This window comes from Elephantulus edwardii, unplaced genomic scaffold (genome assembly GCF_000299155.1).
Source record: "Elephantulus edwardii isolate Elephantulus edwardi_28Jun2011 unplaced genomic scaffold, EleEdw1.0 scaffold00314, whole genome shotgun sequence".
NCBI classification, from domain to species: Eukaryota; Metazoa; Chordata; class Mammalia; order Macroscelidea; family Macroscelididae; genus Elephantulus; species Elephantulus edwardii.
This window is the reverse complement of record NW_006400064.1, coordinates 2,470,299-2,484,534: the sequence shown is the minus strand read 5'-3', so window position 1 is coordinate 2,484,534 and position 14,236 is coordinate 2,470,299. Positions and strand designations below refer to the sequence as shown.

The window sequence follows — 14,236 nt, the reverse complement described above, 5'->3', positions numbered from 1 at the left end:
AATGGCAAAGGACACACTGACAAAGAAGATTAATCAGAACTGGCTTTGACAAGCACTGTGGCATTTGGACAAGAACAAACTGGGAGGAGGGTAGAGAAAATAGTGCAACAATGAATGAATGGAAACCCAAAATCTCTGTAAATGTTTACGAAAATTAATAAAATATAGAAAAAAAAGAAAAGCCAGATTTTATTGCTGTCATTTTGCTTTGCTTCTTTTTTTGTTGTTTCTGATTTCTATGATCAATCCAATTTCCTTTGGTGTCTCTGTGTGAAGGACTTCCCCTAGAACATCTTGTAAAGTTGGTCTTGTTTTCACAAATTTTTTTAAGTTACTGCTTTTCTGCAAATGGCCTAATTTCTCCTTCATATTTGATAGATAGCTTTGCTTGGTAGAGGATCCTCAACTGGCAATTGGTTTTTTGTTTTTCTTCAACCTTCTATATATGCTATCCATTTTCTTATTGCTTTCATGGTTTCTGCTGAGAAATGTGAATTGAATATAATTGTTTCCTCTTTATAGATGACTGTTTTTTCTCATGCTGTTTTTAGTATTCTATCCTTATCTTTGCTTTTGGAGAATTCTATTATACTGTCTTGATTTTCTTTGGTGGCTTTGTCTGTTTGGTGTTCATTGAGCTTCTTGAATGTGGATTTCCTCAATTCTTCATAATATCTGGGACGTTTACTTCTAGTACCTCTTCCACAATTTTCTCAGTGCTTTCCCTGTCCTTATCATTTTCTGGAATTCTGATCATCTGTATCTTGTTTCTTTTGTTGTTATCCCCCATGATTTTAATGTTTTCTTCATTTTCCTTCTGCTTTATCTCTGATTTTTCTTCTTCTAATATGTTCTCATTAAGGTTCTTGTCTTCCATCTCTCTGGCTCTGTTCTATCTTTTTTGTTCTACTTATTTTCCCTCTAGCATGTTGGAAACTTTTGCCATTTTGGTCTTAGTATTCTGGATTTCGTTTTAATGCATTTCTGCTATTTCCAGTACTATGTTGGCTGTATCTTTGTGATGAATTTTTTTACATTTTTGGACCTCTTCTGTAGTTTTAGTTCTTTCTTCCATCATTTTCAGTTTCTTCTGTAGTTCTTCAATTTCCTCCATGTCAATATATTTCTTCTGGCTGTCAATCTCTGGACTATTCACTTTATTTATGGCTTCCAGTCTTTTTTCTGTCATTTGCATCTTCTTCCATAGCTATTTATATAGCTCCACATTAATAGGTTTCTTCTGGTTCCCTGTCTTTGAGGTTTTCACTTCTTTTCTGTCCTTCATTCATTTTTCCATGATTTGTAGCTTCTTCAGTAGCTGCTCATATGACTCTTTGTCAACATATTTATTCTGCCTGCCTGACTCTGTGGTATTCATTGGATCTGCAATTCGTCCTACTTTTTAAAAGAAGGCTTAATTTGTTTTTTCCATAATGTTTGAAGCTGCCTGCTGCTTTCTTGACATTTTGTGAAGTTTTTCCTGGTGTGTGTGAGGCCATTTCTATTGTGTCTGTGTAGGTTGTTGATAGGTTTTTATCTTTATTATGTCATTAATTAGTTGCAGGCTTAAAGTGTACAGTCTATGGAGGTGGGCAACTTGCTCTACTGGAAGTCCTTTCTGGGTCTTTGGAATGGGAAAGTGCCTTTCCTAAAGTCCTTCAAGTCCTCTCTGGTCTGTAGTGTACCCCTGTGGAAATCGCATTTTATTGCAGTCCCCTCCCCTAAAGTCCATTTTCCTCTTTATCTGTGGAGTGATGCAACCGAGTTCCTCAACTCAAGGGGTTTCTGTCCAGGGGATTCTGTAGACAGCTCCCTGCCTCACTAGCAAGTCAGTGTGCCAGCTATGGAAGTGAGTCTATCACCTGATTGCATCCTCCTTTCTTAAATTCTTTTGTTGTCTTTGGTTTATGGGATGCCCTCACAGTGGCCACGATCCCAAATGGAGGAGTTTTTCTCCAGGGTAACTGTAGGCTCCTCCCTTCCCAGCATCTGAATTTACTGGCTATGGGATTGAGTCTTTCACCAGATTGCAGCCCCCTCTTCTAAAGTCTGTTGTCCTCTGTTGTCTGTAGTGTGGCACAACCAGAATCCCCAATCCAAGCAATTTCTGTCCAGGGAGGGTTGTAGGTAACTCCTTCCCTCACCAGGACTTCAGTGTGCCAGCTGTGAGAGTGAGTCTCCCACCTGATTGCAACCCTTCTCTTGAATTTTGTTGTCCTCTGTGGTCTGTGGGATGGTCCCACAACAACCACGATCTCCTAATGTAGGAGTTTTTCTTCCAGGGGAGTTACAAGCTCCTCCCACCCCAACATCTGAATGTGCTAACTCTGGTTTAGTTCTCTTGATATTGAAATGTCACCCAAATGGAAGGCCTTGATCTTCTTCTGTGAATGCTTTAAAGGCTTAATTTTCTGTATGCAAAGTTAGGTCATCTGTACAATGCAAGTTGTTGATGAAGCTTCCTCTAATATTGATGCCACATTCTTCTTCATTTAGTCCAACTTCCCAAGTGATTTGCTCGAAGGTTTGGAGAAAGGATGCAACATTAATGCATATCTTTCCTGATTTTAAACCATGTTAAGTTTCCTGGTTTGGGCAGTTGCTCCCTGGTCTATATATAGGTTTTGCATGCTATTATTGTGAGCCATGTAGTCTGAACCAACTCATAGTTGACCCTTAAGTGGGTTTTTAGAGGCAGTAGTCTCATGGGAGGATATTGCCCATTCCCACAGAGCAGTTGGTGAATTAGAATCATTTGCCTTTGAATTGTGGTGTAATATCTTACCACTAAGCCACTAGAGTTTCTTGATTTTTCCTGAGCATAATTAAATTTTCTGAGATCCTCATTGTTATCCATAGTTTGTTATTATTCACATAGTCAAAGCCTTTGCATAATTGATAACATACAAATAAACATCTTTCTGATATCTGAGGGAATTTTTAAGGAGCCATTATCCTGTTCACAACTTCATCTAATTGATAACCCATGGAGCTATGGACTTAAAAAATTATACTGGTTTACTTACAAAGTTCATAAAATTTGTCTACATTGTTTTTTACACCAGATCTTTCTCTACTCCTTCTTCTACCCATCAAATTGTGTGACCTTATGATTAAGCACTCCCTATCACTCCTTGGATTTTTGTACTCATTTAACAATAATGATCCTATACAGTATTTGTCTTTATGAGACTGAGTTAGTTCGCTCAGCTTTATGCTCTCCAATCCCTCCTATGTTAGGTAGTAATTACAAGATCATTGCTCCTGCGTGCTGAATAGTATTCCATGTACCATAATTTCTCATTGTGTTTGGGCATTTGGGCTGTTTCCATTTTCTTGTTATGGTGAATAACATTGCTAAGAACATTGGTATAATGGTCTCCATTTGTGTCTGAGTTCTCATTTTCTCAGGTTATATTCCAAGCAGTAGAATAGCTGGGTTATATGGAATTTCTATGGTCAGCTTTTTGAAGAAATGCCAAACTGCCTTCTAGAGTGATTGTACCATTTTACAATCCCACCAACAATGTATAAGTGTTCCTATCTCAACACATCCTCTCCAGCATTTATTACTTCCTTCCCTTCTACTTTTCCACTGCTACTGGGGTAAAATGGTATCTCATTGTGGTTTTGATTTGCATCTTTCTCATTGCCAGTTATTTGTAGCATTTCTTCATGTGTCTGTTGGATATCTGAACGTCCTCCTCTGTAAAAAGTCTTTCCATGTCTTTTACCATTTTGTAATTGGATTATCTGTAATTTTCTTCTGAATGTCCTGTTGGATTCTATAAACTTCTGTTATGAGACCCTCATCTGAAATGGCCTTGCCAAATGTTTGTTTCCAGTCAGTAGGTTTTCTTTTCATCCTGTTGAAAATAGTTTCAGAGATTTAATTGTTAAAAGGTATCATTCATCAATTTTATACTTTTTATATTCTGTATTTCTGACTATTTGGCAGTCCCTTTATACCATAGACTAGGCCTTCTAAATTTTATCTCAGTTTTTGTCTTATGAATTTTATGGTTTGGGGCTTTATTCCCAGGTCTCTGATCCACTTTGAGTTGATTTTTGTGTATGGTATGAGATGTGAATCTTATTTCAGCCTTCTGCAGTTAGTAGTCGAGTTTTGCCAGCACTATTTTTTAAGAAGTTATCATTTCTCCATTTGATAGGTTTTATTTCCTTGTTGAATATCACTAGACCATAGATAGATGGGTCCATTTCTGGGTTCTCAATTCTGTTCCATTGTTATGTGTGCTTGTCATTGTCCCAGTACCATGCCATTTTGGTTACTATTGCTGTGTAGTAGGTTTTGAAGTCAAAGAGTGCTATGCCTCCCACTTCATTTTTGTGTTTCAGAAGTGATTTACTATGGTGTATTTACTATGGGGTATCTTTCCTCTCCAAATAAACTTAATGAATTCCCTTTTGATCTCCTTGAAAAATTAATCTCCTTGAAAAATGGGATTGCGTTGAACATGTAGATTGCTTTTGTTTAGATTGTCATTTTCACAATATTGAGTCTTCCTATCCATGAACAGGGAACATTTTTCCATTTCTTTAGGTCTTTTATTGTGTCTTCCAAAAATGTTCTGTAGTTTTCTTTGTACAGATCTTTTGTGTCTCTAGTTAGTTTCACTTCCAAGCATCTCTATTTGTAGTTGGCTGTTGTAAATGGTATTGCTTTCTTGGTTTCCTTCTCTGCATTCTCTTTGTTACTATAGAGGAATCCCACTGATTTTTGGATATTGATTTTGTATCCTGCCACTCTACCAAACTGATCTACTAACTCTAATAGATTGTTGTTGAGTCTTTTGGTTTTTCTGTGTACACCATCATATCATCTGCATACAGTGACAGTTTAATCATCTTTTTGCTGATGCCTTTTATTTCCTTCTCTTGTTGTATTGCCCTAGCAAGTAATTCCAGTACAATATTGAATAGAGGTGGTGACAGTGGCATCCTTGTCTGGTCCCTGTTCACAAAGAAAATACCTTTAATCTTTCTCCATTGAAAATTATATTGGCTCTTGGGGTTGCATATATCATTTTCACTATGTTGAAGAAATTCCCTTCTGTTCCAATTTTGTTGAAAGCCTTAATCAAGAATGAGTGTTGGATTTTGTCAAATGCCTTTTTGGCATCAATGGCTAGGATAATAGGTTCTTATTACTTGTTTTGTTAATGTGGTGAATTACATTAATTATTTTTCTTATGTTTAACCATCCTTGCATACCTCTTATGAATTCCTCTTGGTCATGATGGTTTTTTTTTTAATTTGCTTTTGAATTCTATTGGGTAAGATTGTGTTAAGGATTTTTGCATCTATGTTCATGAGAGATATTGGTCTGTAGTTTCCTTTTTTGGTAATATCTTTGCCTGGTTTTAATGTTAGGGTTATGCTTGTTTCATAGAAGGTCTCTGGGACTTCATTTTTTTCTATTTTTTGAAATAACTAGATTTGGTGATAAATCTTTTCTGAATGTTTGGTAAAATTCAGCTGTGAAGCCATCTGGTCTAGGATTTTTTTGTAGGGGAGTCTTTTTATGACCTGCTCAATGTCTTCTTTTATTATGGGTCTGTTCAAGTGTTCTACATTTGACTGTGTCAATCTGGGTAGGGCATGTGTTTCAAGGAATTTGTCCATTTCCTCCAAGTTTCCAAATTTATCATAGTATAGTTTTTTCCATAATATTCGAGTATTATAGATTTAATTTCCTCTGGTTCTGTTGTGATGTCACCTCTATCATTCCTTAATCGAGTTATTTGTGCCTTCTCATTTTTCCTTTGTTAAGTTAGCTAGTGGTTTGCCAATTTTATTGACCCTTTCGAAAAACCAGTTCCTGGTCTATTGATGGCTTCAGTTGTTTTTCTGTCTTCTATCTCATTGATTTCAGCTCTTATCCTTACAATTTCCTTTCTTCTAGAGGCTGTTGGGTTAGATTGTTGTTCTTTTTCTATTCGATGGAGTTGCTGAGGTAGAGCATTAATTTTGCTTCTTTCTTCATTTTTTGTGTGTTTGCCTATTCCTATAAACTGACCCCTGAGGACTGTGTTAGCTGCAATCCAGAGTTTTTGATATGTTAGATTTTCATTATCATTTGTTTTGAGGAACTTTTTAATTTAAATCTTTATATCTTCCTTAACTCAGTCATGTTCTAGCAACATGTTATTTAGCTTCTACATTGGTGACTTTACAAGCTTTATCCTCGTGGAGTTAATTTCTAGTTTTATGGCATTGTGGTCTAAGAAAATACTGTGTATTATTTCAATGTTTTTTAATTTGTTGAGGCTTGCTTTTTGCCCTAATAATACGAGATCAATTCTGGAGAATGTACCATATGAATTTGAAATGAGAGTGAAGTGCTCGGTATACATCCACAAATTTGAGTTGGCTGACTGTATAGTTTACATCTTTTGCATCTTGGGGTTTTGTTGTTTGTTTTTTTTTTTTTAATTGACCTATCCTTTGACCAAAGTGGCATGTTAAAGTCACCTACCATTATTGCGGCACTGTCTATTTCTTTCTTCAGTTCTGTTAATAGTTATTTTATATATATATAGCATTAGTAAACAGTATAGTTTATAATATAGTATTATAGCATTTAGCACTATCATTTGGTGCATAAGTATTGGCCAATGTTATGTTTTCTTGATCTACTGTGCCTTAAATCATTATATATTGCTCTTCCTTATCTTTTATGGTGACTTTCATTCTGAAGTGTATTTTATCAGAGATAAGTATTACCACTGCTGCTTTTTTGTGGATGCCATTTGCTTGGTATATTTTTTTTTTCCTGCCTTTGATTTTGAGTCTATCTTTCTCTTCATTTAATAGATGTGTTTCTTGTAGACAACATATTGATGGGCTTTGCTTCTTTATACATTCTACTACTCTTTCCCCCTTGATTCGTACATTAAGTCCATTCACATTAAATGTGATTATTGACAGAAAAAGTTTTATCATTGCCATTTTGCTATGTGTTTTGTTTTGTTTTGTATTTGTTTCTTGTTATTATGGTCCATCCACTTTCCTTTGATGTCTCTGTATGAAAGACTTCCCTTAAAAGTTCTTGTGGGTTTGGTCTTGTTTACACAAAATCCTTAAGTTTTTTCTTTTCTGGAAAAGATATGATTGCTCCTTCATATTTGATGGAGAGCTTTGTTGGGTACAGGACCCTCAGTTGGCAATTTTTTATTTATTTTGTTTTTACATTCTGTATATGCATACCACTTCCCCCCCACTATCTTCTTGCTTGCATGGTTTCTGCTGAAAAAAAAATCAGAACTTAAACTAATTGCTTTTTCTTTGTAGGTTTCTCTCGTGCTGCTTTCAGTATTCTATACTTATCTTTTATTTTGGAGAATTTGACTACGTCTTGATGTTTTCCTTTTTGGGCCTAGTCTATTTGGTGTTCACTGAGCTTCTTGAATGTGAATTTCCCTGTTCTTCATAATACCTGGGAAGTTTTCTTCTAGTACCTCTTCCACATTTTTCTTAGTGATATATCCCTATCTCTCTCATATTCTGGAATTTCAGTCATGCATATATTATTCCTTTTGATGTCATTCCACATAATTGTAATATTTTCTTTATGTCTCATCTCTGATTTTTCTTCTAGTATGTTTCCATAAAGGTTCTTGTCTTCAAGCTCACTGACTCTCTGCCCCATCTCTTCCGTTCTACTCTTTTGTCCTTCAAGTGTGTTGGATATGTCTGCTATTTCAGTCTTAATATTCTGGATTGCATTTTCATGCCTTTCTGTTATTTCTAGTACTGTGTTGACAGTATCCTCTCTGTCTTGTGATGATTTTTAAGTTCTTGTAGCTCTTTATCTATAGTTTCAATTCTTTCTCCCATTTTTTGCATTTTCTTCTGTATTTGTGCAAGGTCCTCCTCACCAATATATTTCTTCTGGCTCTGTGTCTCTGGAGCGTTTGTTTTCTTGTTGATTTCCATTGTTTCCTCCATCATTTGCACTTTCTTTAGCTGTTCAAATAACTCTTCATCAATATATTTTTTTTCTGTTTCTCTATCTCTAGGCTATTCTATTTATTTGTGGCTTCCATTGTTTCTTCTATCATTTGTACTTTCTTTTTTTATTTTATTTTATTTTATTATTTTTGTGTGCGTGTACCATCAAATCAGATCTGACTGGTACAGGAGGAGATTGTCCCTCCTTACCCGGCAGAGCATCTGGTGGATTCGAACCGTTCGACTCTGGGATTGTAGTTGCAGCTCCTTGCCACTAGGCCACCAGAGCTCCCCTATCATTTGTACTTTCATTCATTGCTGTTTGAAAGTGTCCATATCAATATATATCTTCTGCCTTCTTGACTCTGGGATATTTGGGAGGTCTCTGATATTTTCTGCTTTTTTTGGAGAAGACTTAATATGTTTTTTCACAGTGTCTGATATTGCTTTCTTGATATTGTTGTTGTTGTTCAGTGTCGTCGAGTCGCAGGTGACTCATAGTGACCCTATGAAGGAGAGTCCTCAACACTTTCTTGATATTATGTGAAGTTTTTATTGATAAGTGTTAGGTCATTTGTATTGTGTCTGCGAAAGTAATTGGTTCTTCCTTTAATAATGTTATTAATTAGTTACCATGTTAAAATGTGATGGGCTACTCACTCCACTGTAAGTCCTTTCAGGGAAAATTTGCCTTTCATAAAGTACTTGAGGTTCTCTCTGTTCTGCACTTCAGCCCTTTAGGAATCTTGCCTTGAAGTAGTCCCCCAACACCAACTCTACAGTACTTCTTCATATTTGAAGTGGCTGAATAGTGTGAGACCAGGTGTTGTACTTAAGCAGTTACTCATATACCCTTTCTCTTGGAGCTTAATATCTTCCTTTGTCTCTGGAGTGGCATGAGATAAGAGATCAGGGCTGCCAGCTCAAGCAACTTGTGTGTTGGGGTCTCAAGTCAGCCCTCTCACTTTCTGTCTCTCAGAGCTACAAAACTTTCCCCCTCTGCTTTAAGTTCTGTATACTAAAATATCTTGTCCTGATTGGCCCCTGGGATGACCCCACAGCTGCAGAGGCAAGGACCCCCAAATGGAGGACCTATCACCCCCAGGCTGCTTCAGTCCTGTCTTTCCACAAGCAATGCAAAGTGCTCACTGTCACCACAGAGTATCTCCTTCCCTCTCTTATTCTTCTGTAGTTTAGTGTCCTCCTTTGTCTCTGGTGTGATGGGAGATGAGGATTGCTTGCTTGGGTCACCAGTATGCAGAGGCTCGCAGGACAGGCCTCTGTTGTAGAGAGCTAGGAAAATTCTTTCTTGTGCTTGAAGTTCTATATACTAAAGTCTCTTGCCCTGTTTTGCCCCTATGATGGTCCTGAAGCACAGAGGCAAGGATTGATGGAAGGACCTGTAACCCCAGGGATGTCTCAGTCCTTTCTTAGAGCTATTTACTCTGAATTTCAGACAGTAGAAGGGAATAGTCAGAAGGAAGCGGAGTTCTGACTTCATTGGAAGAAACTAAAATCCTCCTGCATTTCTTGTTTCTACTAATTGTCTGACTTGCTGAAAGCCCTTGATGATCTAGAAATGGAACTGGGCAATGAAATTTGAAAGTTAGGGCCTCTGGTCAGAGTGTGCTAGCTTCCAACTTTCTGCACTTACTTCTTCTCCCACCCTGCATGTCTTCAACCTGGAGAGGTTCATATGACCTCTTCAGACATTTGAGTTTGTGGCCTCTTAGTGACAAAAAGTCTCTGTACAAAATGTATACAGATTGCATTATTTGTTTTCAGTGAGCAGCGTGGATAATTTCAGATTTAGTGGTATTTTTTTCTAATGCTCAGAAACTATGCGGAAAACAGATGTTCACTTACTAGGACTCAAGCAGATTCTGCTTGACCAGGGATTTTCAATGGATAATCAAGAACTTCTCAACACTGGTGATTCTCTGTAGGAGCCTAGGTTGAGATAGACATCTCCCCAGAGACTCAGGTAGACAAAACCATTCCAGACAGGGACAGCATCAGACATCGTAATATGTCACTCTTTGGTTTGTGGCTCCCATAAACTCCAGGAAACCTTAGGTTTTGTTAAGGATACTGGTGATGGCCTTTGTTGTTGGTCTTGACTTTAGAGATTTACTTCTGTACTCCCAATATCCTTTGACATGAAACAAGTTCTGAAACAAGATTTATCCAAACCTGCTACTGTGCCACATTTGTGTCTGGTTTTTCAATTCCCCATAAGAAGGATTAATATGCCCTGAAATTGAAAAATAAGTTGACTAATACTTTAAAGAGAAAGTCTGTGTAATAACCTCTTGCCTAGATTTTTTTTCCTGTCCTGAAACTTATGCATGGAGTCCCTCCTTGGGCAAACACTTATCTTACTCAGCTGCTAACCAAAAAGTTGGAAGTTTGAGTCTGCCCCAAGGTGCCTCAGAAAAAGGACTTGATGATGCCTTTGAAAAAATGAGTCCTTGGAAACCTGTGAACAGAGTCCCTGAATGGTGCCGATTACACTTTAAATTATAGGCTGGAAGGTTGATGGTTAGCGACTGCCCAGAGGAGCCTGGGAGGCAGATATGGAGGTGTGCTTCTGAAAGGATTCAGCTTTGAAAATCCTGTGGAGCAGGTCTACTCTGCCTTTACATGGTCACTATGAGCTGGAATCAACTGGACAGCAATTAAACAGCATGTACAGACATATATGTATGATAAAAACAATGGAATATCAAAGGAAAACCAACAGAAAAATGATCTTTGGATAGATTTCTCTTAACAAAAAAAGAAAATCATGTGGATAGAAGGATTCCATTTTGAATTGGACTGGACTTGATGGCAACTGGTTTAATTGTAAGCATTTCCTCCTAGTGGTCCATCTGATTTGTTGAGAGACCCCAGGCAGTTAAAAAAATGGGCTAAATGTACTTGGCTTTGGACAACCAACCTTTGCAGGCTTAAATCCATGCAGTTCTGTATGGTCTTATCTCCTTGGGTTTTTTCCCAGGTTATCAACGTGACTGGCATTTCAGTGGGATTTGGATTATCTTCTGCTTGTGACACCCTCATCTCCCAGGTAATCGGAAGTGGCCACATGATCCTAGACCTCTTTTTTTGAGCATAGATGAAGCACCTCACCACCAAGAAGGCGAACCTTGTGTACAGTCAGTAAGCACCCACAGCTAAGGCATCTGTTCTACTTGTCTGCTTTTTAAAAATGTAATTGGATTTCTGTCAGATTTATGAGCCAGTGTTTAGATGACAGAATTATACTATATTTTTACAATGTAAAGGACGTTCAGCAAAATTCCTTATTCTAGCACTCACTACAACATGGGTCACTGACTGCTCAGGCTGCTTCAGTAAAAAATGAAACTTGGTCATGTTCTTTGGATAGGAGGGCACGGATGATAAGAAAGATTGTTATTACTGTTGTTAGGTGCCATCTAGTTGAGTATGATCCTTACTGACCCTATGAACAACAGATGTGATCTCTGTCCTATCATGGGTCATCCTCACAATCTCTGACATACTTGAGCCCATTGCTTCAGTCACTGTTTCAATCTATCTCATTGGAGTCTTCCTTTCTTTAGCTGACCCTCCATCTTTCCAAGTATGCTGTCCCTTTTTAAGCAATAACTTTCTCTAACAACATGTCCATAGTAAGTGAGATGAAGTTTTATAATCTATGTCTCTAAGGAGCACTCTGGTTTTACTTTTCCCAAGACATATCTGTTTGTTCTTTTGGCAATCAGTAAGATATTCAGTACTCTTTTCCAACACCACAATTCAAAGGCATAAGTTCTTCTCCTATCATCTTTATTCATTATCCAGCTCTCTGAGATATAGCAAGTATTTGAAAATTACTAAATGTCCTGAATCAGGTGCACCTTAGTCTTCAAACTGACATCATTACTCCTCAGTATCTTGGAGAAGTTCCAGACAGTGGACTTGCCTAATGCAATACATCTCCTGATCTCATTATACCCATTATAATAATCTGAAAAACAGCTTTAAAAAGTAAAAACAATTATGCTTGAGTCTTCTCCTGGTATTCTGAGCAAATATTTACAGGAACATTTGTCTTTCACAGAGTGGCTGGTGGCTTTAATCACTGTGTCCCCAGGTCTTCTTTTAGTATAGTACAGTGCCTTTCAAATTTAAGTGTGCATCAAAGTTACCTGGAGGGCATGCTGAAACAGTACCGCCCTGGTAAAAGTTTAACAGTGGCTTTGGGATAGTGGGAATATTTTGGTTTGTAGTGTTTACCCATTATCAAAGTGAAAGTACTCCCTCTGGCTGTTCAAGCTACCACTGAAATGCCACTGCACAAAGAGCAGGGAGGAGATACACACAAGCTGTGGTGACTCTAGCACACCTCTCACCCTCCTCCCAGAGTTTCTCTCTCACAGGCCTGGTATTGAGCCCAAGAATTTGCAATGTAACAGCTTTCTAGATGATGCAGCCATAATGCACATCAAGATCAAATGGAGAGTTTAAAAACTCTCATTGATACCCAACTCTACACTTGGACCAGTTAAAAATACCTGGAGTAGACCCTAACATTTTTTTAACAGTTTCCCAGGTGTTTCTAATGGGTAGCATTCTTTTTTTTTTCTATATTTTATTAATTTTCATAAACATTTACAGAGATTTTGGGTTTCCATTCATTCATTGTTGCACTATTCTCTCTACCCTCCTCCCAGTTTGTTCTTGTCCAAATGCCACAGTGCTTGTCAAAGCCAGTTCTGATTAATCTTCTTTGTCAGTGTGTCCTTTGCCATTCCCTATCACTCCTCCCTGAGAGAATGGGTAGCATTCTTGAGAATCACTGATCTTTCCTATCATCAGTGGCCTCCTACTTACAGAGCATGACTAAAGATCTAGAATCAAAGGCAGGCAGTTCAAATCCACAGATGCTCCATAGAAGGAAAAAGATGTTTAACCTCTGAAAACCTATTGGAGAGTCAATTCAAACTTGTCAGGATATAACAACAATTCCTATCATTAGTGCCCTCCTACTTAAAGAACATGATCAAGTTTTCAGAACCACATCTGTAGGCTGAAAGTGAAGGCTTTTGAGGAGCAATGGAGGTGTCAAGTTAGGGCTAATGGATTTATTTTTCCTGTGTGCACATAGACTTACGGGAGCCGTAACCTGAAGTACGTGGGTGTCATCCTACAGAGAGGCATGCTCATCCTGCTGCTCTCCTGCTTCCCCTGCTGGGCACTTTTCCTCAACACTGAGCTGATGCTCCTGCTCTTTCGTCAGGATCCTGTTGTGTCCAGGTAAGAGGGACACCATAATGACAGGGAATTCATATCCCAGCAGCAAGCTCCAGCCAAATTCTGTTTCTGGGAATGACAAAGGCCAGGGACAAGACTGTATCTGATGGCAAGGTTAACTTTTCCTCAGCTAACTTTTAGCCTGACCTTTGTGCTTTTCATACCTGGCACCTTAAGATACAGAATTATTCTTTCTGAGGTAATGGTAGTTTGCAGAGGTTGGATTTTCCCCCCCATAGTGTAATGATGCTTGACGTGGTTTATATGAAAATTATTTTGGATACAATTGGTTTGCTGTGAGGCCTAGGCGTCATTGTCTTTCAAAGTCCCAGATAATGCAAATAAAAGTTACATTTGAGAACCACTGAATTAAGACCAGTGGCTCCGAACCAATGTCTCTGACTACAAGGGAAAGTCAGCAACATCTGAAATCACAACTGTTCGGAAGGTGCATCAATGCACAGGACAGCTCCTCACAATACAGAATTATTCAGCCATGATGGCAAGGTTGACTACCTTAAGACATTTGATATGTTTTACCAAGTGGACTACTTGGATGTTAATCAGAAATTAGAAATTTTAGTTCATCTAGAGGAACCTTTTGCTCTAGTGGTTTAAGTCTCTCTGTTTAGAAAAAGTCAAGAATGCAAAAGACTGTATAGTTTGCCTCATCACTTTATTTTTTTTTCTCTTTTGTTGTATAGGCTTACCCAAACCTATGTCATGATCTTCATGTCAGCTCTTCCTGTAAGTTTTCAAGGCCTGCGAAGTGTCTTTCTAGGGACCATTGGTAAAAATTAGCTGAGATATACTATAACTCAGTCTTGACTGGTTCTCACATATTCTGGGGTTCCTTTGATGAATTGTGGTTTCAGTTTTGCCCACTAAGATGGAAACATTTGTCCACTTAGAAAATACTAGGCCCCATAGGTCTCAGAAGGACCCTGTTTTGTACGCTAAAAGTAGAGAAAGCCCTGGCCTC

General features: G+C 38.0%; 1 protein-coding gene across 1 annotated transcript in view; it reads left to right on the top strand.

The window, feature by feature from the left end:
• LOC102872147 (multidrug and toxin extrusion protein 1-like) overlaps positions 1-14,236 on the top strand; it is a 102,444-nt gene that overhangs the window by 30,565 nt on the left and 57,643 nt on the right. Inside the window, exons 3-5 of the mRNA XM_006901211.1 lie at positions 10,976-11,044; positions 13,109-13,257; positions 13,959-14,001. Of these exons, the coding sequence (XP_006901273.1) occupies positions 10,976-11,044; positions 13,109-13,257; positions 13,959-14,001 (261 nt within the window). The remainder of the gene's footprint in view (positions 1-10,975; positions 11,045-13,108; positions 13,258-13,958; positions 14,002-14,236) is intronic.